Below are 25,533 nucleotides of genomic sequence, written 5' to 3' on the forward strand. Positions count from 1 at the left end.
GAGGGACCCTCCCTATCTTCTGGCATGTTGGCCTCCAGCCTGTTTCCCTTGACCTCTTAGCAACTGCAATGGGAGCAGGAGTGACAGGGCAGATGGCATTCTAAGCCTAGAGGACATCTCACAGCCCTGGGGTCCCAGCTGGTGCCCTTGTGAACGACATCTCCACAGGCCGACTTTAGCATGTGGGGTCCACTGGCCCACCCCCAAGAACTTAGAGGCTCCAAAACAGACCTGAAAAACTTCCAAGTACTGTGGAAGAAGCTTTATCACAATGACTAACTTGGGTTATAAAATCCACTCTCAACTACCCTGGTGGTTCCTAAGGGTGAACCCAGGCAGCCAGTAGGTCAGGCTGTGGGAACCCCTGAATCCTCTTTTACATGCTTGATAGACCTGGGCCTCCACTCAAATTTTTATTTTAGGAAACAGTTTTGTACCTTAAGAAAGCAAACATTTAAAGACCACTGAATTCCTGAATCCCACCCTGGAGGATCTGATTGGTAACATCTATTATCCAAGACCTAAGGCCAAGCTTGGAGAAGGCAATGGCACCCCACTGCAGTACTCTTGCCTGGAAAATCCCATGGATGGAGGAGCCTGATGGGCTGCAGTCCATGGGGTCACTAAGAGTTGGACACAACTGAGCAACTTCACTTTCACTTTTCACTTACATGCATTGGAGAAGGAAATGGCAACCCACTCCAGTGTTCTTGCCTGGAGAATCCCAGGGACAGGGGAGCCTGGTGGGCTGCCGTCTCTGGGGTCGCACAGAGTCAGACACGACTGAAGCGACTTAGCAGCAGCTGCAGCAGCAAAGCCAAGCTAACTCATCCCAGTTTTCCAGATGGGTCGCGCCTCGTTGCTACTTAGGATCTCACAGCCCTGGGCTGCTGTGATCTTCATCACCTGTGTTTCCTTTCCCGTCCCCAGATGGCACCATCAGCTCCAGCTCCATCCTCCTGGCGCAGTCCCTGCAGCACTGTGTCCATTCCCAGAACTGTTCGGCCACAGACCTCTTCTACCAGGGCAGCTCCCAGACGGTGCGAGAGTGGCTCAACGTGGCCATCACGCGGACCCTGCACCAGGGCGAGGAAAGCCTTCTGGAGCTGACCAAACAGATCTGCTCTTTCCTGCAGGTGAAAGTCCAAAGCTCTGACATCCCTGAACTGGGATTACAGGTTCTAATTGGAAATCTTACTGGCTGGCTAAAAATGACACTTTCTTGGTGCTTCCCTGGTGGCTCATTGGTAAAGAATCTGCCTACCAATGCAGGAGACGTGGGTTTGATTCCTGATCTGGAAAGATTTCACGTGCCATGGAACAGCTCAGCTCGTGCACCACAATTACTGAGCCTGTGCTTTAGAACCCGGGAGCCACAACTAGTGAAGCCCAAGTGCCCTAGAGCCTGTGCAACAGGAGAAGCCACCACAGTGAGAAGCCCACACACCAAACTAGAGAGTAGTCCCCGCTCTCCACAACTAGAGGAAAAGCCCCCTTGGCAATAAAGACCCAACACAGCAAAAAAGAAAGAATTAAAGAAAAATAGCACTAATTCCCTCAAGCCCCCACCTCACTAGCCTCCTTTTCTCTGCAGCTCCCCTACATTGTCCAATCCATGTGTCCTTCCTCCCAGAGGGCTCTTTTGTCTTCCTGATCTTGTTAAAGTGCGTGTATTATGTATTGGCTCTCCCCTGCCTGGGAGCTGGGAAGATGAAATGCCCTCTTGTGTTGAATCCCTGGTTTTCCCTGTTCAATGTCTCTGCAGACAGCACCAGAACAGTTCCCCTCCGAAGAGTTTCCAATTTCCGAGTCCAAAGTCAACATGGACGTCAATTTCCCCGGGGCAGCTTTCGTCGTCGTATCTTGCAAAGAAAGTCAGTCTGGATTCCGCAAAGAGTAAGTAACCTGACTCCAGCAGATGGTGACAGGGAGAGAAAAAGTCAGGCAGATTCTGGTGAAACTTACAGAAAAAGAAAACTCATTGCTTTTATTCTTTAATGCATACTGTATTTGAAAATGATTTAAAGTTCTTCCCTAATTTCCACGTTTTAGAAATTAGTCTGTATGAAGAATGACCTTCTAAAACGTGGTGGGGATGACATGTGTGCCTGAACATGTGTGCCAGACTGAACTCTGCTCAATTTCATATGTCCTCTTCAGTTCCTCTCTGTACAAGGCACCATGGGCGCGTGTGCTGGTGTACGGGCTAGGCCACAAAGTGAAGCGAAATGGCCAGCTGAACCTCATTGAGGCCGTCTGTTACCCGCGGGATGCGTCTCCGGCCAACACAGGGCTCACACCACCTCCTACCACCAACCAGTACCCTTCTGTGATCCTCTCCACAGACAAAGTCCACATCAAACTGGGTAAGTCTGTGAATTAGCTCACGGTAATAAGAACAGCTTTGAAGTCATTCTCTGCTTTCCTTCTTTGTGAAAATTGAAAGAATTTTCTACCTTGCTGTGTTCCCATTTCCCATGGGTGAAGAATAGGACTGCTCGGGGCAGTGTACTTCAGAGACAGTAAATGAAAAGTTGTCCCTTTCCTGCTCAGGGAAGGCCTGGCAGATGCTGCCCAGATGACAGGGGGGATTTTGTCTCCTTTCACAAGTGTGTGCTGGGCACATGCTGTTTGAAACCCATCACTTAGCTATAACCATCTTGGCTGCCCTTCCTCAAGTTCTCATTAAAACTGAGTTCTCTCGAGTATACTATGGCTCCCTAGGGCACAGACCTCAGAGATCGTCCACTCCCCACGTAAATGATAAACAAAAGCTAGTGGCCAGGCTGGGAGGCCCACATCTCCCTGGCATCCTTTGTTAAGTCTTTGTAGATTTGGACTGAGCTGAGGGCTCCTCCTCTGTAAATCCTGACACTGTCGCTGGCTGTCTACTTTATATACCAGGGCCAGCTGATTCTGTTTCTGAGTCAGCACACAGAGAAAGGAAAATCTACTCTCAGACTTCCACTGCATGTCCTTGGCAGGTTGGACAGAAAAAGACAGACAGGTGCTTGCTGAAGACAGTCATAAAGATGTCTGTGAACTTTCAGCCAAAATTGGGCCTTGACTTCTGCACAGCCCCAGTCCTGGGGACATTGCATCTTTAGGGAATAAAGTGAAAGAACATTTCTTAAGAGATTTGGTCAATGCTAAACAACTTTATGATCTCTTTTTTTAGGGTCTAGTTTTTTCATTGTGTTTTGCCCACATTGTTTTTGAAATTGTGTGTAAACATAGAGGGTCTCTGTCCTACTATCACTCCCTAAATAAATGTTCACCCCAAAGTACACAGCTGTCAGCATGGTGCCTCCTGATCTGGCCAGAGACCCCTGGTAGCCCAGCTTATGGGTTTTTGTTTATTTGTTTGTTGGTTTTAATGTTTTTTAGGCCACACTGTGCAGCATGTAGGATCTTAGTTCCCTGACCAGCCCTCTGCACTGGGAGCGCAGAGTCTTAACTACCAGACTGCCAGAGAAGTCCCCCTCAGCTTACGTGTGATCATTGCTTGCAGAGAGGGTGGGGATGCAGTTCAGGGTATGACGGGGTTCCAGCCTCAGAGCCTTTCTCTCTCATCATAGGCCACTTCAGTCAGATTTAGATCATAGCAGTAATGCAAGGCAGTAAAAAAGAATCAAAGCCCTGGTAGTGCATGAAGTCTGGGGACCTCCTCACTGGTCTGCTCTGTCAACCTAAGATAAGCTGATGCTCCCATGGGATTGCAGCCACACTAAGGAGCTGGTTATTTCTTTACCAAGCCAGAACTATTCCAGTGAAGCATCTCTTAAAGTCTGACTTCCTGTCTCCACTTCAGGCCATGGGGCTAGGTGGTATCTGACTGACCAGGGGATGTTTATCCTTCCCTGTCCCCTCTGTCCCGTTCTCACACCAGCAAGTGGACTCCTTGGAGCTCATCCTCCACTGCTCCTCTGCCTGCAGCGGACGTTGTCTGGCAGGTGGGGAGTGAGGTTTCTTCTCACCCCAGCACAGGAGCGGATAGGCCTTGTTTCTCTGCTCACACCTGGCAGGTCTTTCTCACAAGCTAGTTTTGATCAGGTGTTGCCAATCACAAGCTTTCCTTCTGGGTGCTTCTTCTAGGGGTATCTCCCCCACCCGGAGCCGTGCTGGTGTTACACTCCCTGCCTCTCGAGTTCCCCCTGGCGATGGCCTTCACCGAGCAGCTACTGTCCTGGAAATCAGAGGATGGTGAAGGTAGAGCTGAAGATGAGCCTGACACCATCCCGACGTCCGTCCTCCTGCAAGTGGTGGAGCTGCTCGGTGAGGCCCACCATCCCCGGGATCGGCCGGGGCAGCTGCTTTGGGGTGGCCACAGTGGCCTGGAGTAGCGATAGCTCTCACGAGCTGCTATCAAGCGGGCCTGGAGAGCTGAGTGGAAGTTAGACTTCCACATCCATGATCTGCAGGGTATTGTCGTTATTTTGAAGGGTGGCATCTAACTAGGAAAACAAGATTAATTTGATCCTACTTTGCTTTAAAACACAAACATATGCCATCATTGTAACTTTGATTCTATGTTGGTGTTCACTTCCATGCCACCTTTTACCTGCAAACATGGTAACAGCTCCTGAAAGGTTAAAGAGAGATTGCATTTAGGCAAAACTCATGGAATGGTAAACTTAAAGAGTTGTGAAATTAGCCTATAAATTCACCTCAAAATTTTTCTAAATATTGAACTTTAATGATGTGTCTGCTTAAGTGGTTGGGGATAAAACATACTGATATCTGCTATTCATTTTGAAATAATCAAAATCTAGGGTGAGTCTATGGATGAATAGAGGGATGGATAGATGTGCAATAAAGCAAACACAGCAAAAGGTTAATGGTAGAACGTAGGTGGTGAGCATCTAAATATTTACTGTATAAGTTGTTCGACTTTTCTGTATTTTTTCATAATATAGTGTCAAAGGGAAAACCATGTTGCAAACTCATATGCCCTGAGGGGTTCAGACAGATGATATGAGAGGAAAGTGATTTGTCACCAACCTACTTAATAACTTTATGAGAAATAAAATACTGATTTGGGAGGTCAGAGCTGTAGAACTGACTCCATGTAGTCAGGTGGCACAGGGGTTAGGGCCACCAGCCCTGGTGTCAGTCTGCCCTGTGAGAGCGTGTGACTGTAGCAGCTGTGTGAGTCCTTTGGCCCTTCGAGCCTCTGTTTCTTCATCTGTGAAATGAGGATGAAGGATGTATGTTTGTTTCATGTGGTTGCTGTGAGGGTCTACTCTGTCAGAGCAGTGCCAGGCACCTAGTAAGCTCTGTATAGGTGGTTGTTTTAAGTTGTGACTGCTTTCATTCACCTCAGGCAACTTCCTCTGGACCACAGACATGGCGGCCTGCGTGAAGGAGCTGGTTTTCCACCTCCTGGCAGAGCTCCTGCGCACGGTGCACAGCCTAGAGCAGAGGAAGCACCCAGCCGGCCTGTCCTCATCCATCGCCCTCCAGCTGAACCCCTGCCTGGCCATGCTGATGGCCCTGCAGTCGGAGCTTCACAAGCTGTACGACGAGGAGACGCAGAGCTGGGTCTCGGGCAGTGCATGCGGAGGCTCAGGAGCCACGGCGGCTGCTGACCAGGGCCGGTTCTCGACGTATTTCCACGCACTCATGGAGGGCTGCCTGGCGGTGGCCGAGGTGACCCTGCCCACCAACATGAGTGTCACCGCCAGCGGGGTGACGTCAGCAACTGCCCCAAACCTCAGCGACTCGTCCTCCTCCTCATCGTCCTCCCCAGGACAGACTCCACAGAGCCCCAGCCTCCTGTCCAAGAGGAAGAAAGTCAAGATGAAGCGGGAAAAGGCCTCCTCCTCTGGGAAGCGCCAGTCCTCACGCTCTGTGGACTCGGACCCCGCCGTGCTGAGCATCGGGGGCAGCAAGCCCGAGGACATGCTGTGGTTCCATCGTGCTCTGACGTTGCTCATCATCCTCCGCCACCTCACCAGGAAGGACCCACAGGGGCTAGGCGTGACAAGCGACGCCATCGCCGACGCCTGCCAGGCCCTGGTGGGCCCCACCGCCCACAGCCGCTTGCTGGTGATCTCTGGGATCCCCACCCACCTGGACGAGGGCATCGTCAGGGGTGCCATCCGCAAGGCCTGCAATGCCCATGGCGGGGTGTTCAAGGATGAGATCTACATCCCCCTGCAGGACGAAGACCCCAAGAAGCCAAAAGATAAGGCCGAGGGGGGTGATGGGAAAGCCGAGCCGGAAAAGACCCTCGGCTTCCCCAGCACGGACAGCTTGGAGGTCAGCACATCCAGCAGCCTGACCCCCGCTATGAGCGTCAGCGCATCCGCGTCCACCAGCCAGGCTTCCATCTGCAGCTCCCAGGGCATCTCGCAGACAGTCAGTGACCTCTCCGCGGATCCGTTGCCTGCAGGCCTGGAGCTGCCCATCCCTGCAGGCTTGTTGGAGCCCCATGTGGTGTCCAGCCAGGAGAGCCTGGACATTTCCCTGTGTAGCACCGGCAGCCTGGGCAGCCTGGGGAGCCTGGGCGAGCCACTGGACAACGCAGAAACGGCCTCAGTGTCAGACATGGGCTCCATGTACACAGTCACGTCCCTGGACAACCAGCCCCTTGCAGCGCGCCCCATCAAAGGCTTCGCGGTCGTGGAGGTCAGCACCTCATGCCTTGGCCACCACTTAAATCACGAGCAGTTAGAATCCCCCCAGCCTCTTTACGCCTTCCATTATTGTTTCCTAGGGACTAATAGGTGACATTGGAGCACTTATGGGGCTGCCTGAGGCAGCTGTTAGCAACAGCAATGATTTATCATGTTGGTTATCTGTGTCTGTGGAGAAGGCAATGGCACCCCACTCCAGTACTCTTGCCTGGAAAATCCCATGGACAGAGGACCCTGGTGGGCTGCAGTCCATGGGGTCGCTAAGAGTCGGACAAGACTGAGCGACTTCACTTTGACTTTTCACTTTCATGCATTGGAGAAGGAAATGGCAACCCACTACAGTGTTCTTGCCTGGAGAATCCCAGGGACAGGGGAGCCTGGTGGGCTGCCATCTATGGGGTCGCACAGAGTCAGACACGACTGAAGCGACTTAGCAGCAGCAGCAGCAGTATCTGTGTCTGAGGTCACATCTCTGAGCGTGATGGCAAGTCTGATGTCAGGAAGGAAACACAGCTCATTGCTGGGTGTCGGAGGGAGGGAGGCCAAGGGGCTCCAGGGGCTCAACTTTGCTGAGGGGTGGGCTTTATCGAGTGCTTTCCCTCTCGGGCCCCAGAAACATCTTTTTGAGTGGCCTTGGGTTGTTTTAATCATTGCCATCAGGAGGGACCCCCATAGAGCACGTGAGAACAGACTTGCTGTTCTGTTCCGAGTGACTCCAAGTTTCAGGTGCTGTGTGTGTTGCCAGGTTCCTTTTCCACTTCATGATGCCATCTGTCTCGTGGGCTCCTTGTGTAGAAATTCTGCACCCTCTGTAACAGGAGTCAGGTGCAAAGTGAAAACCGTCCTCCCCCTTACTGGATATGGCGAGGAAGGCCCTGGGAAGAGAACCGGTACCCCCTCGCTCCCCACCATGGGCTCTGACAGGAAAGCTCAAGGATTCAGGGGTGGCTTTCTCCCAGAGTCACCTCTCGTCTGTCCATCTTCTCCCTGGGGATTTTCTCAGAGCCTGGACCAAGCATGGCCTTTAACCACCTGGGCATTCAGGTAAAGCCACAGATCTGGCCAGGGTTTAGCAGCAGGAGTGTCTGGTTGAGTCATTCTTCTGCAAGTAACTGCTGTTGGCACCTGAGAGAGACTCCGTCAGGAAGGCCAGCTCGCCCTGGTCAGGTGGTGCTCAGAACGCTGAAGACGAGCAGAGGGCTTTGGGACAGGCAGGAGGGAAAGAGAGGTCATACAGCTGAATGACTGGTTTCTCCACTTAAATCCTGACTCTTTCTCTTGTTCACACAGATAAGGTCCCGAGCCAAAATTGAGAAAATTCGAGCAAGTTTATTTAACAACAATGACTTGATAGGTTTGTCAAGCTTGGATGGTGAGGATGAATTGATGGAAATGTCAACGGAAGAGATCCTCACGGTGTCTGTAGTGAATCAGAGTCTATTCGATACGCAGGGGAGCCCAGGGTTAGAAGATTATTTCAATGATAAGTCAATTAAAGGTGGGTTACAGATTTTGTTTTTTTAAACAAATAGACATTTTCCCCTCAGGGTTCAGCCAGCCAAGAGACCACCAGGAATGACTGTGCCACAGCCTGCATCAGCCTCAGATGTGGGCTTGCATTCAGGTCATTTTTTCTCTTTTTGTCTAGTCAGGCTTCCTCTTGTTTGAGTTCAAGTGTATTTCTTTTCTGTGTCCTATGGAGCTAGAATGTGCCGCATACATGACTGGTAATCATTTAGTTGTATGCTTGAGGACAGCTGATGCCTCATCCTTTAAAATGAATTATTGAGGAAGAAACTGTCCCAGCTTCTTTTCCACAGAGGCCTTTGTCATTCGGTGGCTCGTATGTTGGGGGTGGTCTCTGTCTGGCTTCCCCGTTTCTGTTGCTCACCCAGGACCCACAGAGCCAGGTCTAGCAGGTCCTGAGGCTGAGAACTCACCCCCACCCCCACCCAGCTTTGCATCAGAAGCAACAGCAGTTTTCCCCTTTCTTTCTGTAACTGTAGTTCTTTGTGTGGTTGTCTTTATTTTGTATCAGTCTCTCTCAAATCTTTTAATTTATGTTCTTTTTTCCAACTCTTTTAACATTATTGAAATTTCACAATAGAGTGGTTGAGTTTGTTTTATGTTTGCTGTGGACAGAAATGTAATATTGGGTATGGGTTTTTGTTGCTGTTCCAAATTATTATCCTCTAGTCATGAAATTCTGAAATACTGCTCCAAGGCTGGGACCAGAATGAGGTTAAGTGAGGCCACAGAATTCAATGGGGCTCTGAAAAAACTCAGTAGTAGTATTTTAATACAGTACTTATGGAAGTCAAAATTAATGTAAAATATCCATGGTGAGTAAACCATTAAAATTTTAAATACAGACAGGATCAGTATTAAAGACTTTTCCTTTTGCATCAGGCTTTAATATGGCTCAGCACAGAACTTTAAATATTTTGCTCATTATGGGTTTTTTATATTAATTTTGATTTTTTTTTAATATTGCATTAAAATACGTATCTCGGTCTGTGAGTTTGTCTGACTCTTGCTCCCAAGGGCCTGTTTCTCTCTCCCGGCCCTGGCTTCGGCCCTGTGCCCTTATTGGTGGTACTTTGCCCCCTCAGCTCTCATCTGCCACATGGGCTTGGCTAATGTAAGACCTGTGGGAACCCTGGGTCTTTTTCTGCCGCAATTAATGCTATACCAGTCTTTTCATGTTTTGATATGAATTTACTTCTAGCTCCTGATTGCATGATAGTCAAACCTTCCATGTAAGGTACTCAGTCTTTTGAAAACAAATTTGCCGCATCATAGCCACGTTCGTTTCGCTTGAGTTTCTTTGAGTTGTGGTTGTACTGAATCACCTCTTAGGTCTTGGTCATGCCTTCCATACAGCCATGTCCTCACCCTCAGCCCAGATGCCCAGGGAGCCTTTGTGCTCTCGTTCTCGCAGCCCCGTCCCCGTGAACTGGGTGTGGCCCAGACCACACGCCAAAGAGAGGGGATTAGGAGACCGGTCAGTCCCGCCCCGAGATAGGGGGGACCCTTGGCCACGAGGAACGCGTGGGTAGATCCTGACTAGCCCCTTAGGAAAGGTAAGAGCATCTTCAGGAAGACCAAAAAAATAAGTTTGGGGACCAAAAAACTAAGTCTTTTTTTCTCATACTCATAGACAGTTTTCTTGTTTCTGAGAGAACTCTCTTTTTTTTAAAGTATTCATTTGGCTGCACCAGGTCTTAGTTGCAACAGGCAAGATCTTTAGTTTTGATATGCAAACTCTTGTAGCATGTGAGATCTAGTTCCCTGACCGGGAATCGAACCCAGGCCCCCTGCATTGGAAGATCAGAGTCTGAACCATCGGACCACCAGGGAAGTCCCTCTTGTATCTGAGAGAACTTTCTTTTCCACCTGCTGATTGTGCCAGGTTTGAAATGTATCCTGTAACAATAACTATTGAACAACTGTATTGACTACTTTGCACTGAAAATTCCTGCAGCCTCTACATCCTCTCGCTCCCTGGGGTCTGTCCGTTATAGATACATTCTTGAAGTTAAGGGAGGTTCAACCTCCATAATGAAGAGACCCCAGAGTGCAGTGACTCAGACCTAGTAGAAGTTTTATTTCTTAACACATGTAAGAGTCCAGCGTAAGCCCTGAGGTCCTCCATCCAGGGTGCTTGTCATCTCCACGCAGCCAGCAGCGGGGACAGACACCGAAGACAGCAGGGTGGTCCAGGACGGGCCCGTGTCCCAGGGCCACACCTCGTGGCAGAGAAGGCTGGGCATGTCACTGAGGTGTGCTAACAGAGCGGGGACACCAGGTCTCGGTGGACAGCTCCTCATCACCACTAACCTCCCGATATCCACTTCCCAAATAAATTGCTGATGAAAAATAAATCAGGTGCTGCAGGGCTTGTCCTGACATAGCGTGTTCATGGCAGAATCGTTTGCCCTCCCTCCATCCTGTGACAGGTGAGAAGCTGGTGCCTGGGGCCAGAGAGGTGCTGACGGAGATATTTAAGAGCTGTGCCCACTCGGAGCAGATGCTGAGCCTGACGCCAGCAAAGCCCATCAAAGTGTCGGACATTTATCTTAGCAAAGAGCAGATCAACTCCCAGACACCGGGCAACCTCCTCCACCTTTTCTTCACCAATGTCCGGCCCCCCAAAAAGGTGCTAGAGGACCAGCTCACCCAGGTAGCCACCCTGTCCCCGCCACTCCTGTGCTGGGCCTCAGGCATGCCCTGGGCTCAGCCTGAGGCCCTCTCTCTTTGGTCGCCCCAGATCCTGAGGAAGTACGGTGTGCCGAAGCCCAAGTTTGACAAGAGCAAGTACAGCAAGGCGGGGAAGGAGCAGCACCCCGGGAAGGTGGTGAGCACCAAGCGGCCCATCACCAAGCCGCCCACCAAGGACAAGGCAGTGCTCAACAGCGTCAGGTGGGCGGCGAAGGAGCACAGGAGCCAGACTGGTGGGAGGACGCGGGCCACCTGCCAGCAGGCTTCCTGGGAGGCTGTGGGCACCTCAGGGAAGCCAGACAGTCTGACTCTGCTCTACTGCTGGGGGCCTTTCTGCCCTCACCTTCATCAATTAGAAGAGAACGTTTCTTTTGATGCACAAGGATAGTAAAATCTGGACCATGCAGGCTGGAAAGCAGACCAGTCTGAATTAATTAAATGTCTAAAATGTACAGAATTCTGTAAAAGTCTGAATTCTTTTACCAACACATATAGTGCATGGTTATTGTAGAAAGACTGTAAAATGCTCCCATGCATACTGGAAAATACTGAAGTACCCCCAGATAGCCACTGCTTGTAACATTCAAATGCAAAAGGTTTTATTTGTGCATATGTATTATTTTGGTACATTTTAAATAGTGCAATATTCAAAAGTATCAAAGCCACTCCTCTTCCTCTCCATCCTTGGCCCCCTCCCTGAGGCTGCAGTGCCCCATACGTAGCCTCCCAAAACCCTTCTGGGTGTACACAAGCAAGTGTAGGCATACACAAGCGAGTGTAGGCATACACAAGCAAGTGTAAGCATACCCAGATGTCGGCAACTGTACAGAAAGGCTGTACCTTGTTCTTTCTGTTTATTGCTGATCTTGGAGATGATTCCATATCAGCGCAAAAAGACCCCCCCCCATTTCTTTTTAAGGTAGCTGTATAATATTCCATGTGTGGATCTGTACACTTACCTGATAGAATCTTCTTTAGATACAAGTTTATGGCTCCCAGGTTAAAATTCAGATAGTAAAGTTTTACTTAGTAGGAGTCTCTAGAGGAATCCTTTAAATCATCAGAGAAAAGAGTGTCCATTAATTACTTATACACAAATGGTGCGTTTGAATCAGTACTGTCCCATAGAGCTTTCTGTGACTATGGAAATGTGCTGTTTGTCTGTGCTATTCAATTCAGCACAATAGCCCCTAGCCGCATTTGGCTTCTGAGCACTTCACTTGAGCAGGCGCCACCGAGGAACTGGACTTGTCACTGTAATCAGTTTAAACTTCAGTAGTTACATGTGGCCAGTGACTCCGTCTTGGACAGTGCAGCTCTGAAGTATGCAGAAAGAACATTTGGAAAGTGTCACCTCAAGATTGTCCACATTTTAAAGTGTCCATTTGTCCCCATAATTTGCTCAGGAAGCTTGTCTTGATCAGAACAGAGCTGGTCTAGACCCCAGCCTCCCCTGAACCATCAGCCGTAGCTGGGGGAGGAGGAGCCATTGCCTGGTGAGGCTCTGCATTCCCCTTGCCGGGAGAGGGTGTAGGCGTGAGTGTGAGCGTGAGGAATCCCGACTCCAGTGCTTTGATCTACAGCAGGACTGCCTTGAGTGAGAAGAAGCCCACCGTGAAGCCCAAGTCACCTGAAAAGAGCAAGCCAGATGAAAAGGACCCTGAAAAGTCACCCACCAAGAAACAAGACGGTAAATAAGCACTTGGAGTCTGATACAGGCTTGGGGCTGCTGCCACCCTGGTCAGGGGCAGCCCAGCCTGGAAACCAGTCTCCGTGCCTTTCCCTTCCTGCCTGGCTCCCTCGCATTTTAGCTTAGGCAGGGCAGCCCTGCTCATGACACAGACCACATCCTTGGCCGACTCAAGTTACTTCTCCAGGCCTCCGTCTCTGCTGACCTGAACTTGTGGAGGTCAGATTAGTAGCTCCAGAAACACCATATCCCCAAGAAAACTGATGATCATGACTGAAAGTAAAGATTGGCAATCTGCTCAGAAATTTTTTCCCAGAGGGCACTTAACCTGAGCATTAGAGCTTCATCTTCCTAAAGGTCCAAGCAGAGTTGGAGAAAGCTGTTATTGTTAAAAATTGCTTAGTCAGGAATGTTTGAGATACAGGAAGATGGGACTGGAGGGGAAGCGCCCCACCGCTTGGTGACCACCTGTTAGGTTGAGGGGTTATGCATGTCCTTGAGCAGCAGGTGGAAACGGTTTGCTAAGAGACCCTGGAGTGACGGCGGGAGACAGAGGAGTTAGATGAATTGGGTCCTGAAATAGAGGGTGCACTGAGAGCATCCTGTGGGGCCCGCACTTCTCACCAGATTCCTAACTCTGTGAACACTCTTTTGTCAGTCCCAGAGGAGAAGTACCTGACCTTAGAAGGATTTCACAAGTTTGTGATCGACCGAGCCAAGCAAGACATCCGCAGCGTCTGGAGAGCGATTTTATCCTGTGGCTACGATCTTCATTTTGAGAGGTAAGAGGCCGTCAGCCCGGTCAGTTCCTTGTGAAAACTTGTCCTCAGCCACTAGACACTTCCCAAGAGATGACTTCCTGGGAAGCCATTCTGTCTGGCTTGTTTTTAATGCCTATTGAGTTAGTTTCTAATTTTGCTTAAGTGGGTTTTCTCACCCATCTGAAACAGTGCTCTAAACAACAGAAATCCAGTATCTCACAGTCTGGAGGCCAGAAGTCCAAGATGAAGGTGTCTGCAGGGGTAGTTTCTCCGGAGGGCTCTCCTTGGCTTGCAGACGGCCACCTGCATACTGTGTGCTCATGTGGCCTCGCCTCTGTGCCTGCATCCCTGGTGTCTGTCCCTCTTGTGAGGATCACAGTCCTGTCAGATTAGGGCCACCCTGTGACCTTGTTTAACTTCATCTCCTTGTTAAAGGCTCTGTCTCAGCACAGTCACATTGCAGGGGTTAGGGCTCCAACATATGAACTGGTGGGAGGGGACAGGTCAGTCCTTTACAGGGATGACTTATTCCAAAGAGTCTTTTTTTGTCTGGCATCACACTTCGTCTCCTGCCTCTCCCTCCCAGGCGGGAACACAGCAGGGTCACTAGTCACCAAGGCTCCAGGGTCAAACTAAATATGGTTTCCCCTTTCTGTAAGAGAATCCCAAACAGGCAAGATGTTTGCAAACCGGAAGAAATCTGCCCGCCCTCTCCCTCTGGCTCCACCACACAGGCCTACACACCCTGACCCACAGCAAGAGTCTCTGGACCTCAGAGAAGGAATGGCTGCAAGAAGCATGCTTTTTTAAAGCCCCATTTTCCAAACAATTGAGAAACTGTTTACTGCTTGGCACCAGCGCTTTGTACCTTCATTGAAGGCTCAGAGTCGATGCCCAGATGGGCCTTGGCTCACGGTGGCAGGGCCGAGTTCTCTGGTTGGTTTTAGAAACTGTAATTTACATCTTACGCAGCTGTAGCGAGGCAGCCCTCACACACACACCTTTGCCTGCCTGTTCAAGGAGCTGCGTAAGTGGACCTGGGGTGGAGTCACAGGGTAAAGGACACCTGTGACTGGCACCGCCCTCGGGAGGTGCTGGGCACCGTGTCATGTGCATTACGGGCGTCCTCTCAGTCCTCCTGATGGCACAGGTCATGCCATCACCAGCTCCATTTTATAGATGGGAGAAACTGAGCCCCAGGAAGTAGGTGTGCTTTGTAGCCTAGATTTCACCCAAGGACTCCACTCATATCTTTAACCCTCGGACTGTGTAGTCCAGGGACATGAGGGAGGCACATGGGGATGCATACTGCCCTCCCCGCACCCCACCCCCTGCCTGCTTCTGAAGAACACTTTCTGCTCAAGAGGAGCAGTCCCTCCATCTACAGTCAGCACTTGGCTGAACACCAAGAAACACCTGGAAGGCAAGGCTGTCTTATAAACAGGAGCTGGGACATGACTGCGGAGGAACCCGGCGTCCCCCGGTGGCCGCCGCCCTACCTTGCCTATCCCTGCCCCCAGGTGTGCCTGCATCGACGTCCGGCATGCGCACAAGGCCTCCAGGAAGTGGACCCTGGAGATGGATGTGGCGCTCGTGCAGTACATCAACCGGCTGTGCCGCCACCTGGCCATCACGCCCGCGCGTCTGCATCCCCACGAGGTGTATCTGGACCCTGCAGACGCTGCTGACCCCAGAGTGGCCTGTCTCTTGAGTATGTGGGTCCAGGGGGATGCCAGTCAGGGACCACCGCCTGGGCTGCCCTGTGGGGGCCTCACCCACGATGGCACAGGGGGTGTGAGAAGGACTCAAAGCCCTTTACACATCCATTAAACAAATCCTTAGAAACACTTGCTGTGAACCAAGTGGGTAAGGAAAGAGAGAGAGAAGGACAGGAGGCTGTGACTGTGGCCAAATTAAAGTTTTTGAGGACTTACTACTTGCTCCTCTTAACCACGCCAAGGAGCAGACCCAGGAGTGCGGTGGCTGGGAGGCGAGACCCCTGCCATCACACCCAGGCCCCCTCCTGCCTAGAGGCCACCTTGGATGCCAGCCTGGTGTTGGGGGTAAGAGACCATCTGGTAGCCTGTGTTGGAGGCACAATCCTTAATGACAGGACAACAGCATTTTTTAATCAAAACTAGGAATGCACAGAAAAATAATACACACACAAAAACGGACACTCTCCAGAAATCCATCCCTGGAGAGGGTGCCCTGTCATGACACAGGAGGCCCGGGCTGGCTTTGAGGCTTTTGGTGCCCATGTGCTGCTCCTCAGGCCCCTCAGCCCGCTCACTCTCATCAGCCACACGTCCGAGCCCTCGCTCTCTTGCGGGCACTGCAACAGTGAACATGAGCAAGAAGCTGGCCCGACATCAGTCTCGTGGTCAGAGAGGGGACGCACGTGAGGGCAGACAAGTACAAGTCAGTGTGCCCACATCTCGGTTTCAGGTTTTGATGTGTGATGTCATACTGAGGGGAGCTAGGTGAAAGGTGCATAGGACTCCACATTTTTTTTTTGGCCACTTCCTTTAAGCCTATAATTATTTGAAAATTAAAAGTTAAAAACAGTATAGCATACAGCCCTGGCACAGCCCCAGAGTTGGCCAAGGGGACCCATGGGTTCCTTGAGAACCCAGCCTTCGCCCTTTGCTTCCGCCTGGTCTCACTCCCTCACCGGCAGCCTCCTACCCCTCAAGGACGTGTGACCAGGCCCCTCAAGGGATTCACAGATAGACGGAGAGTCGAGGCTTGCCAGACCGAGCCCCCGCCTGATCACCCCTGCCCACTGTGCCCTGCAGACGTGCCCATCGAGAGCCTGCGCCTGCGCTTCGCTCTGCTGCAGTCCCTCAACACCACGCTCGAGACCTTCTTCCTGCCGCTGGTTGAGCTGCGCCAGACTCCCATGTACACGCACAGCATCGCCGCCCTGCTCAAGGAGGCCAAAGGTCAGTGCCTGGCCGCCAGCAGCTTGTCCCCCCCTCACCCCCCAAGAAGAGACTGCACGATGCAAAGGGGACAGCCTCGGAGTGACTGGGGTGGAGGAAGCCGCCCACCCTGTCCCAGCCTCTCTCCCACCTTCCTCCCTCCAGGGCTGATCTTTTATGACACAAAGGTGACCGTCATGAATCGGGTGCTAAATGCCACGGTGCAGAGGACGGCTGACCATGCAGCACCAGAAATCACTCTGGACCCGCTGGAGATCGTGGGAGGTGAGATGAGCCACGCAAACCAGAAGATGCAGGCAGCAGCACCTGGCTAGTTGGTTTCTCATACGTGAAAGAAGCCTCTGGAAGAGGATGTGGGAGCTGCTTTGACAGTCCCTCATGGGTGGGGGTGCTCCTGCCACCCTGCTCTAATCCCAGCCTGTGGCTTTCCGTCTAGTCTGTCCAGAGCTCACTGTTCTCGGGGGTAGGAGGAGGTGTGTCAGCAGCACAGGCCGTGCCTCCGTTCAGGGGATGGTGGGAAAGGTGGGCTTTGCTCTGGCCATGGACCTGCCAAATTCCGGGCTTAGGCACCAAAGCAGAGGGGAGGCTGGATGTTGGGGAGGCAGGTAGGAGTCTCCCTTACAGCACATGACCAGAGAGATGTCAGGAGGGGCATGAGCCAGGGAGTGAGAGGAGCCTGGGTGTATCCCCGGGACACGTGGCAGGATGGGAGGGGCTGACCATGTGGAGAACAGGGCCGTGGGCTCCTTGAGAGGACCCCACCATGATGGAGACGTGATGACTAAAGATGTTCCAGGAGTCGAGGGCAGGCAGGGGCTGCTCCAGGGGTGGGGGCGTGGGAGCAGTAGGCAGGGCCTGGCCAGGAGGCTTTCCTGTCCTGGGAGGCGGGAGGTGTTTGGCGCTGAGAGGTTTCAGCACCTCCTCTCTCTCGTTCCAGGGGAGATCAGAGCCTCTGAGAACTCCTACTTCTGCCAGGCAGCCAGGCAGCTGGCCTCAGTGCCCTCCTCCCAGCTTTGCGTCAAACTGGCGAGTGGCGGTGACCCTACCTATGCCTTCAACATCCGCTTCACGGGAGAGGAGGTCCATGGCACCAGTAAGTGGAGTCCCCAGCCAGTTCAGGTTGGAGGCCATGTGTAGAGTGTGAAATTCCTGGGGTTACTGTTAAACAGCCGGTATCTTCCCCATTAGCAGAGGGAAGCCACATACTTATTACCCTGCTCTACAGAGAAGCCAGGACTGCCCTCGAGTGACCAGTGGTCCCAGGTTCTCCAAACCCAGCCCCCCTGGACTGGCCCCTGTCCTCTGGGGAGTGGTGCCACTGCTAGTCTGGGACTTCAGCCTTGAGCCATGCAGGCTCAGGGACGCGGCTTCTGATCAGTGTTAGGGGTATGTCTTTGGCAGAGGGGGTCAGGAGAGATGCCCTCAGTGTGGACTGGACTTATTTTCCAGGAAGAGCCCTTGACTGAGGGGTTGTATGTGCCGCATAAGAGACAGGGGTCTGGGGAACCCTCGATCAAAATGGCACCTTCTGCCGTTTCACGCTGCAGGGATGAGGGACAGCCACTCAGAAAGTGCTCCCTCGTGGTCCTCAGTTAAGCTCAGACATTCTAAAAATGCCTCCCACACTGGGTGGGAGAATAAAGTTCTTTCACTGGGCACCCTGGGCAGGAAAGCTGTTCAGCGGCTCCATCTCCCATGCCTGCCCTGATCATGGGACACATTCCTGCATTCCTGCAGCAGCCTTCCCTCCGGCCGGCGCCGTGGCCTCCCCTGGGTACACCTTACTCGGAGGCTGTCTGAGGACAGCACTTTTCACTGAGAGAACAAGCCAGGCCCAGGCTCAACAGCTTATACTCCTCCTGATGCCAACACTGCCCTGCTTTAAAGATGGGGAACATGGGGCTTCCCCAAAGTCAGCAGGCTCACTGGGGTTCAAACCCAGGCCTGTCCGATTCTGTCCCAGCCCTTGGCAGCTTCAGCAGGCAGGAGTCTCCTGCTTCTCCATGGAAGCTATAAGGGCCAGGCCTTGACATCTGTCCCCAAGCAAGTCCTCCGTACACACAGCTCTCCTAGAACGTCCAGACCCGAGGGCACTGACAGGGGCTTCCCAGGGGAGGGTGCAGGAGAGCGGCCACAGACAGGAGTTCTGTGAGACACCCAGGGGCACGTTTGAAATTGGCAGCAGGAAAGGAGCTGCTTACTGCCCGTTGCTCATCACACTGTATCTGTATGTCCGTCCGTTTATCTGTGTTCTCACTGAACATGCCAAGCCCTGGGCTCAGTGGGAGGCCATGCTGAGGAAGCCGGAGGCCCTGCTGTTGCCCCAGCTCAGGGGACAGACACAGGTCCTCCAAGACCTCATATCAGTGTCAGCTTGCAGCCATGACAGCTGACCCATGAAGGATCTGACTTTGATCTTGTGGACACCCCAGAACTAGCCTGGGAGGTGGGTGTAGTGATGGCCCCCATCTGCCAGGTGGAGAGGCGGAGGCTGGCCTCAGCAGTGATGCGGTTCCCTGGGAGCCGCCAGCCAGTTAGTGGCCCCTCAGGTTTGAACCTAGGTCCTTCAGCCCTTGGGCGGGTTCTTTCCACTCAGCGAAGCCCCATTGCAGGTGGGCAGAGTGGCTGATGTCCCAGTGGGGTCAGGGTGTCCCAGTGGGGCCAGGGCCTGCGGGCAGGGCGTCTGAGAGGTTCCCTTCTGTTCTGCAGGTGGCTCCTTCCGCCACTTCCTGTGGCAGGTGTGCAGAGAGCTGCAGAGCTCCTCGCTCTCCCTCCTCCTGCTGTGCCCCAGCTCCGCCGTCAACAAGAACAAGGTGAGACGTGGGGCCTGAGCCCCGCGGGCAGCTCCCTGAGGGGCGGGGGCTCAGCTCTGCGCCTTCCACAAGACCCCGTGGTCCATCCCTCGCCCCTGCCTCGGCTTCCAGGGCAAGTACATCCTGACCCCCAGCCCCATCACCTATGGGGAGGAGCAGCTGCTGCACTTCCTGGGCCAGTTGCTAGGGATCGCCATCCGAGCAGATGTCCCCCTCCCCCTGGACCTCCTGCCCTCCTTCTGGAAGACACTGGTGGGCGAGCCCCTGGACCCTGACCAAGACCTGCAGGAAGCAGACGTACTCACCTACAATTACGTCAAGAAATTTGAGAGTGTAAGTGAAAAGCGCATTATTTTCCTGGGGGGCCACGGGGCTCTGGAGCAGTGCCCCTGCCCTGTGTCTGCTGGAAGAGGCGTCAGCTGATGCACCCCCCCCCCCCCCACCCCCACCCCCGGCACAGATTGAGGTCCCTGGCGCGGTGGGGGGCAGGTCCTTGCTGCCAGGCTCTCTGTAGTCCCCTTAGCTGCCACTTGAGGGCAGCCAGTACACGGGAGCCACAAAGCCAAGGGCTGGGATGGCAGCTGACTCCTCAGCAGAAAGTGGCCCACAATGAGTTGCTTAAAGGTTCGAAGCAGGACATCCCCCAGGGGCTGGGGGTTATGAGTCACTGCCAGGCGCTGCTCTGAGAGGCCCTCCCAGAGCCGTGGGTGGCGCCAAGAGCCTGAGGCAGGCAAGGGATGTAAGACGGTGTCCAGGCAGACAGTCCAGCCAAGTCTTCTGTCTAGAGGGCATGGGCAAGGCCCCAGAGGGTGCCAGGAGACAGAACCACCCCAGGGTTGGCAGGGAAGGCAGACGAACCTACTTTGGGGTGCCCTCAGCCTTCACCACCCCAGAGCCACAGGCTGTTCTCCTCCGGGTGGCCCTGCATGCACTTCAGTGTGCCGCATGGTGGAGGGTGGCCCGTGTACCTTCCACATGTGGGATTAAGTCAGGGTTCTCTGGTGACAAGTGACAGGAAACCCCAGCTCAAACCAGCTTAGGAAAACTTTTTTAAAAAATGATTTGACCTTAAAACTGAAAGTATAGATATAGATTGGGCTTCAGACAGAGCTGAATCCAGGTGCTCCAATAACATCATCAATGACTCGTCCCAGGATGCCCCAGCAGTACAAGGCTCACCCTCCTTCAGCCCTGCCTGCACCAGTGAAAGAGGGAGGCTGGAATTTGGTCTTGTTAGCCAGGCCTTGGTCAGTGCCCAACCCTGAACCGAGGGCATGGCTGACAGTCCAGGCCAGTGCCACCTACCTGTTCATGGTGGCCAGGGTAGCCCCACCCAAAATACCTGATGTTTGTCCCCAAATGGGGATGAGGTTCTATCACTGGGGATCTGGGGAGCAGGGCAGTGGTCAGCCCCGCTCTGCCGTGCCCTCCCTCCAGATCAACGACGAGACGGAGTTGGAGGCCCTGTGTGCTGAGATCGCCTCCCAGCACCTGGCCACTGAGAGCCCCGAGGGGCCCAACAAGCCCTGCTGCCGGTTCACCTACCTGACCATGACCGGCGAGGAGGTGGAGCTGTGCAGCCGTGGCCGGCACATCCCCGTGGCGTGAGTGCAGGGCCTCGGATGGGGACAGGCGGCTTTCCCGGGGGAAGACAGGAGGCAGGACAGGGGGCGCCGGGAAAGATGGTGGAGTACCTTCAGTGGAAGGACTGTATTCAGGAACACTGGCTCTGGGGCAGGTGACACCCAGAGCAGGAGAGGAATTCCCTGAGCTGCCAGGTCTGGGAGGTCCAGGAAATGCCGCCAGCAGCCTCCTGAGTGTCATCCCTTGCCCATGCCCCAGGTGGGAGAACAAGGACATCTATGCGGCCGCCATCCGGAGCCTGCGGCTGCGTGAGCTACAGAACGTGGAGTGTGTGACGGCCGTGCGCGCGGGCCTCGGGGCCATCATCCCCCTGCAGCTGCTCACCATGCTCAGCCCACTGGAGATGGAGCTGCGCACCTGCGGCCTCCCATACATCAACCTCGAGTTCCTGAAGGTTGGTGGCCGGGCCAGGTTGGCGGGCGCATGCGGCCTGTCATCTGTATAGTACTCTGTGTCCTGGCGCTCTGTCCCCCTTACGTAAGAGAGGAGCCGTGCTCATCCCTGTCTCACTGCTGAGTAAACGAAAGCTGAGAGAGGTCACTTGCCCAGGGTCACCCAGCCAGGAAATGGCAGGTCACCTGCCTCCAGAGCCTGTGAATTAAGCCACCAACCAGAGGCGAAGCCCCTCCACTGCTCAGCGTGGCCTGCTTTCACCCATGCCACCTGGGAGACCTTGCCCAAGTGACCTCACCTCTAACAGGAGCAGCGGCAGGACCCACCCAGTGGGGTCAGTGGGGTAACGTAGGTAGAACCCTTGCTGCTGAGCCTAGCGGATAGGCCAGAGTCACGTAGACTCTCATTGCCACTGCCTCTGGAGTCCTTGTCGTAGCTGTGATCTCCCTGTGTCCTGCGGTCATCACCGCGCCATGGAGTTGGATGCACCCTGAGGTTGGGTGGGAGGCTAGATTAGCAGAGGCTCAGGCCTGCTCACGTCTGGGGCCTCTCTCCACAGGCCCACACCATGTACCAGGTGGGGCTGATGGAGACCGACCAGCACATCGAGTTCTTCTGGGGGGCACTGGAGATGTTTGCCCAGGAGGAGCTGTGCAAGTTCATCAAGTTTGCCTGCAACCAGGAGCGCATCCCGTTCACCTGCCCCTGCAAAGACGGGGGTCCTGACACGGCCCATGTGCCCCCATACCCCATGAAGATTGCCCCCCCAGATGGCACAGCAGGTACTGGCCTTCCCTGTCACATTCCAAGCAGGGACACTTAGGCCCTGTTTGGAGCTGGGGCTGCTAGGTGCTGCATGAAGGGGGAAGGACAATGGACAGGTACCCCCGAACACCACGCCCCAAATGTAAATGAGAGGTGCGGGGGTGGTGGGCGTGGGGGGGTCATGTGCTTCCCAAACCTGACTTTTTGCCAAGTGGCAGTACAGGGACAAAGTTGACATATCCTTTGAGATTTTCAAAAGCTTAAAATCCAGAAATGTCATCTTTTGACTTTTAAATGCAGCAAAAAATTTTTAATTTTTGAAAAATCCAAACAAAACTCTTTGCTGGCCAGACCTGCCTGTCACAAGTCAGCCATCTGTGACCTGTGCTGCTCTTTCCTCCCCCAGAATCTCCTCCTGCCCCACCCCAGCCTCCCAGACCCTCCCCCTCCACCCCTCCACCCGCCACCCACCGGATAAATGGGCCTTGGGGTTGTCTTAAGAGCTGCCCAGAGAGGCAAACCTGGAGACAGAAGGGCCCACCAGGCCCCCTGGGGTCCTCGCTCTAATGCTGGTCTCTACTGTAGGTTCCCCAGATTCTCGCTACATCCGAGTGGAGACCTGTATGTTCATGATCAAGCTTCCCCAGTACTCCTCGCTGGAAATCATGCTGGAGAAACTACGTTGTGCCATTCACTACCGCGAAGACCCTCTGAGTGGCTGATGGGAGGGAGCCAAAGTTAGGCTGTCACCGAGGCTCTGCTCTGCCGGCTTGGGAAGCCTGCTGCTGCAGGCACACCCCTCCGGGGCCCTGCGTGAGGAGTTGGCGACATTTTGCTTTTCCAAACTTTTGTCCACATTCCAGGGCCTCCTGGAAGACTTAACCTTATGTATTTGTACGTTTCGTGATGGGTTGGTTCTTTTGCTACCTGTTTGTGGTATGTTTGTAGGATAGTTTAGTTCCCAGACAGCTCATGTCTCATTTGATCTTCCTGGACATTTTCCTTCGTGGCCACCGGGTTCTGATGCTACGTCACAGAATCGCCCAGCGGGAAGCTGGTAGTGAGATGCTCTCAGCCTGCAGAGCACCCTGTTCATGTCTCCACAGGCAAGTCTGTGGCCAGCCCTGCCTTCCACCTCAAGCTGGCATTTCTGCCGGAAATGGCTCCTGCAGGCCTCCTTCCAACTTGAAATGGTTGGGCCAGTGACCCAAACATGGGAGACACACATAGGGAGTTTTGTGTAGACTCTTGTCTATGGTCTGGGTTTTTCTGAGGAAAAGCCCACTGTGGTTTGCCCTTCCCTTCCCACCCAGACAACCCTTCTGCTCTCCGACTCTCCTGGGCCCAGTCTGACAGGCTCCCGCTGAGGAGCGGATGACCGAAGGGATCCCTCCTGACCTTAGTCCACAGAGTCAGGCCAGGTACGTCCCAGCTCAGGAGCTGAGAGGAGCCCGGGAGCTGAAGGGACAGAGCTCAAGTAGGGGCATTTTTCCGGGACTCTGGACATGAAAGCACATGACTTTGGCCTGCCCCCCTATCCCACCTCGACCCCTTCTGTCCTCAGAAACGGCCCTTCCTCACTACGGTGTTTGTGATGTGAGGAGCAGCGGAAAGGCCACACCCCATTTTCAAAAGAGCTGTCTGAGGTGCTCTGCTCCACTCGGGGTCTACTTCAGTGACTAAGACCTTCAAGTCCAGATGGAGATACCAGGGTCCTTCCGCCCCTCTGGCCAGGCCCGCCCTGCACACCCCCCTTCCCCACGTGAGTGTGTACCAGGGCTGAGCTGCTGCAGCCCCAGTGCATCTGTGCCCGAGTAGGTCTCTTGTCCAGTGGTACTTTGTTCGAGAGCAGCATACGCCATCCTGTTGGACCCTGTCATTTTTGGACCTTGCCAGTTCATGCAAAATCACATCACTGTATTTATTGTAAAATATTGTGAATATTGGAAGTTCTGCGTGAGTGCTGTCTAGAAGGCTTTAGAGTGTGAATGCTGGTGAGAGAGAGGATTTGCTCTTCCTTTCTCGGCTGTGGCCCTGGCCTGTTGGAAAGGTGTGGATTTTAGAGTTAAAGGCATTAGCATCTACCGCCTCCCTGTTCTTCTTAGGAAATGCATTAAGGACCATTATAGAAACGATTCCCTGACCTAAGGAAAGGATAAACCTGGATGAATTGTTCCAGTTGCATCAGTTACATTTGATGCAGGATCAGTCACGTCTGGAGGTGCCTGCCAGCAGTTTCCCTGATTGGAAGGAACATGGTCGGCCACTGCCTCCTGGGGGCCATAGCCCCCTTGACTAGGGGGTCTCACCAGGACATAGTCCTGACAACAAGGATCCTCTTATTTCATTTCTGCATAATGAAAGAGCCTTTGGATTTACTAAAAGTGGTTTTTCCTCCCTGTATTTTTAAATCTTTGTCCCCCCACCCCCCAATCCTTCCCATCCCTTGAATGGACTCTGAATTGTCAGCTACCTCCCCAAGAGGAAGCTTTTGTTGGCCCATCTCTTGACTAGATGACAGCTGTGAGTAAGGTATCTGCTGCTAACATGACTGCTTCTCCCAGAGAACACATTGAGGTCCAGACAGATCCAAACCTTGGCCCTAAAAAATGTGTGCTGTAAAGTTACTTGATGTATATTTATTATAATTATTTATGGTTGCATCTAACAAACTTTTCATTCAGTTTGATGCTATTTACACCATTGCTGTGTAAAGGACGCTCATGACAGGAAAAGTCACACCAATAAATAACCTTCATCTAATTTTTATTTACCTTAAGAGTTCTGTGGTCATCTACTCTTGCTGAGAACATTCAAAGGCCAACATCCTTGAATGGCTCTGATGCTTGAGGGTCACCAAGAGGCTAGAAATTAAAAGTGTTTCTAACTATTATGGTCTCTTTGCACTTGGTGTGATTCTTAACTCCATTATGCTTATAAATGACCTATTGCTCCCAGACTCGACCCCTTAAGTCTGTGTTGGTTTTTTGTTTTTGTTTTTGATGTGGACTTTTTTATAAAGTCTTTATTGAATTTGTCACAATATTTTTTCTATGTTTTGGTTTTTGGCATGTGGGATCTTAGCTCTCCAACCAGGGATGAAACCTGCACCTCCTGCATTGGAAGATGAAGTCTTAACCAGTGGACCATCAGGGAAGTCTCTCTGGTTTTCATATAGGAAGTTTGATCGAAGGGATGGAAATCCAAGGTCAAAGGTAAACCTACCCTGCAGGTCTTGCCCACTGCTTGTCCTGGAGCTCTCATCTGGTGTGAGGTTTTCCTCAAGTGGACAGTTGCACTGGAAGAGTCTTGGCCCCTCTTTAGACCACGTGCCCTCCTTTGGGCACCGGCAGTGGATTTAGAACTACTTTGTGCAAAGGAAAATGCAGGGAAGAGGGAAAGACTTAGCTCAGAACTACCATCCAAGATCAACGCTCTGCCTGCTTGTTCCGTGTCCATCACACACATACTCCCCACCACACCACACACACCCTACACACTCTCGCACATATACATACATGCCCTCTGGTCTGCATTCAGGAGACCACAGACCCACTTAATTCTCATTCTCTTGACTCCACCTTCTTTGTACTCAATAAATGCTCATAGTGGTTGCGTCCTACATATTTATTATACAAAGATTAAGAACCCTATTGGACGAGG

The 25,533-nt window shown here is 52.8% G+C and overlaps 1 protein-coding gene across 8 annotated transcripts in view; it reads left to right on the top strand.

The window, feature by feature from the left end:
* HECTD4 (HECT domain E3 ubiquitin protein ligase 4) overlaps nucleotides 1–24,760 on the top strand; it is a 170,695-nt gene extending 145,935 nt beyond the window's left edge. For 6 of the 8 annotated variants that reach the window (XM_061384982.1, XM_061384987.1, XM_061384986.1 and 3 more), the window contains 20 exons: nucleotides 931–1,136; nucleotides 1,766–1,896; nucleotides 2,161–2,366; nucleotides 4,096–4,275; nucleotides 5,324–6,630; nucleotides 7,929–8,136; nucleotides 10,598–10,821; nucleotides 10,909–11,060; nucleotides 12,443–12,549; nucleotides 13,208–13,331; nucleotides 14,831–15,021; nucleotides 16,109–16,255; nucleotides 16,400–16,519; nucleotides 17,193–17,348; nucleotides 18,965–19,068; nucleotides 19,180–19,401; nucleotides 20,506–20,672; nucleotides 20,911–21,106; nucleotides 21,665–21,887; nucleotides 22,456–24,760. In XM_061384982.1, the coding sequence (XP_061240966.1) occupies nucleotides 931–1,136; nucleotides 1,766–1,896; nucleotides 2,161–2,366; nucleotides 4,096–4,275; nucleotides 5,324–6,630; nucleotides 7,929–8,136; nucleotides 10,598–10,821; nucleotides 10,909–11,060; nucleotides 12,443–12,549; nucleotides 13,208–13,331; nucleotides 14,831–15,021; nucleotides 16,109–16,255; nucleotides 16,400–16,519; nucleotides 17,193–17,348; nucleotides 18,965–19,068; nucleotides 19,180–19,401; nucleotides 20,506–20,672; nucleotides 20,911–21,106; nucleotides 21,665–21,887; nucleotides 22,456–22,592 (4,508 nt within the window). In that variant the 3' untranslated portion in view covers nucleotides 22,593–24,760. Of the gene's footprint in view, nucleotides 1–930; nucleotides 1,137–1,765; nucleotides 1,897–2,160; nucleotides 2,367–4,095; nucleotides 4,276–5,323; nucleotides 6,631–7,928; nucleotides 8,137–10,597; nucleotides 10,822–10,908; nucleotides 11,061–12,442; nucleotides 12,550–13,207; nucleotides 13,332–14,830; nucleotides 15,022–16,108; nucleotides 16,256–16,399; nucleotides 16,520–17,192; nucleotides 17,349–18,964; nucleotides 19,069–19,179; nucleotides 19,402–20,505; nucleotides 20,673–20,910; nucleotides 21,107–21,664; nucleotides 21,888–22,455 lie in introns of those variants that run through there. The other 2 variants (XM_061384985.1, XM_061384991.1) reach the window with 2 other exon arrangements.
* The last annotated feature ends 773 nt before the right edge of the window (nucleotides 24,761–25,533 follow it).

This window comes from Bos javanicus, chromosome 17 (genome assembly GCF_032452875.1).
Source record: "Bos javanicus breed banteng chromosome 17, ARS-OSU_banteng_1.0, whole genome shotgun sequence".
Taxonomy (NCBI): Eukaryota; Metazoa; Chordata; class Mammalia; order Artiodactyla; family Bovidae; genus Bos; species Bos javanicus.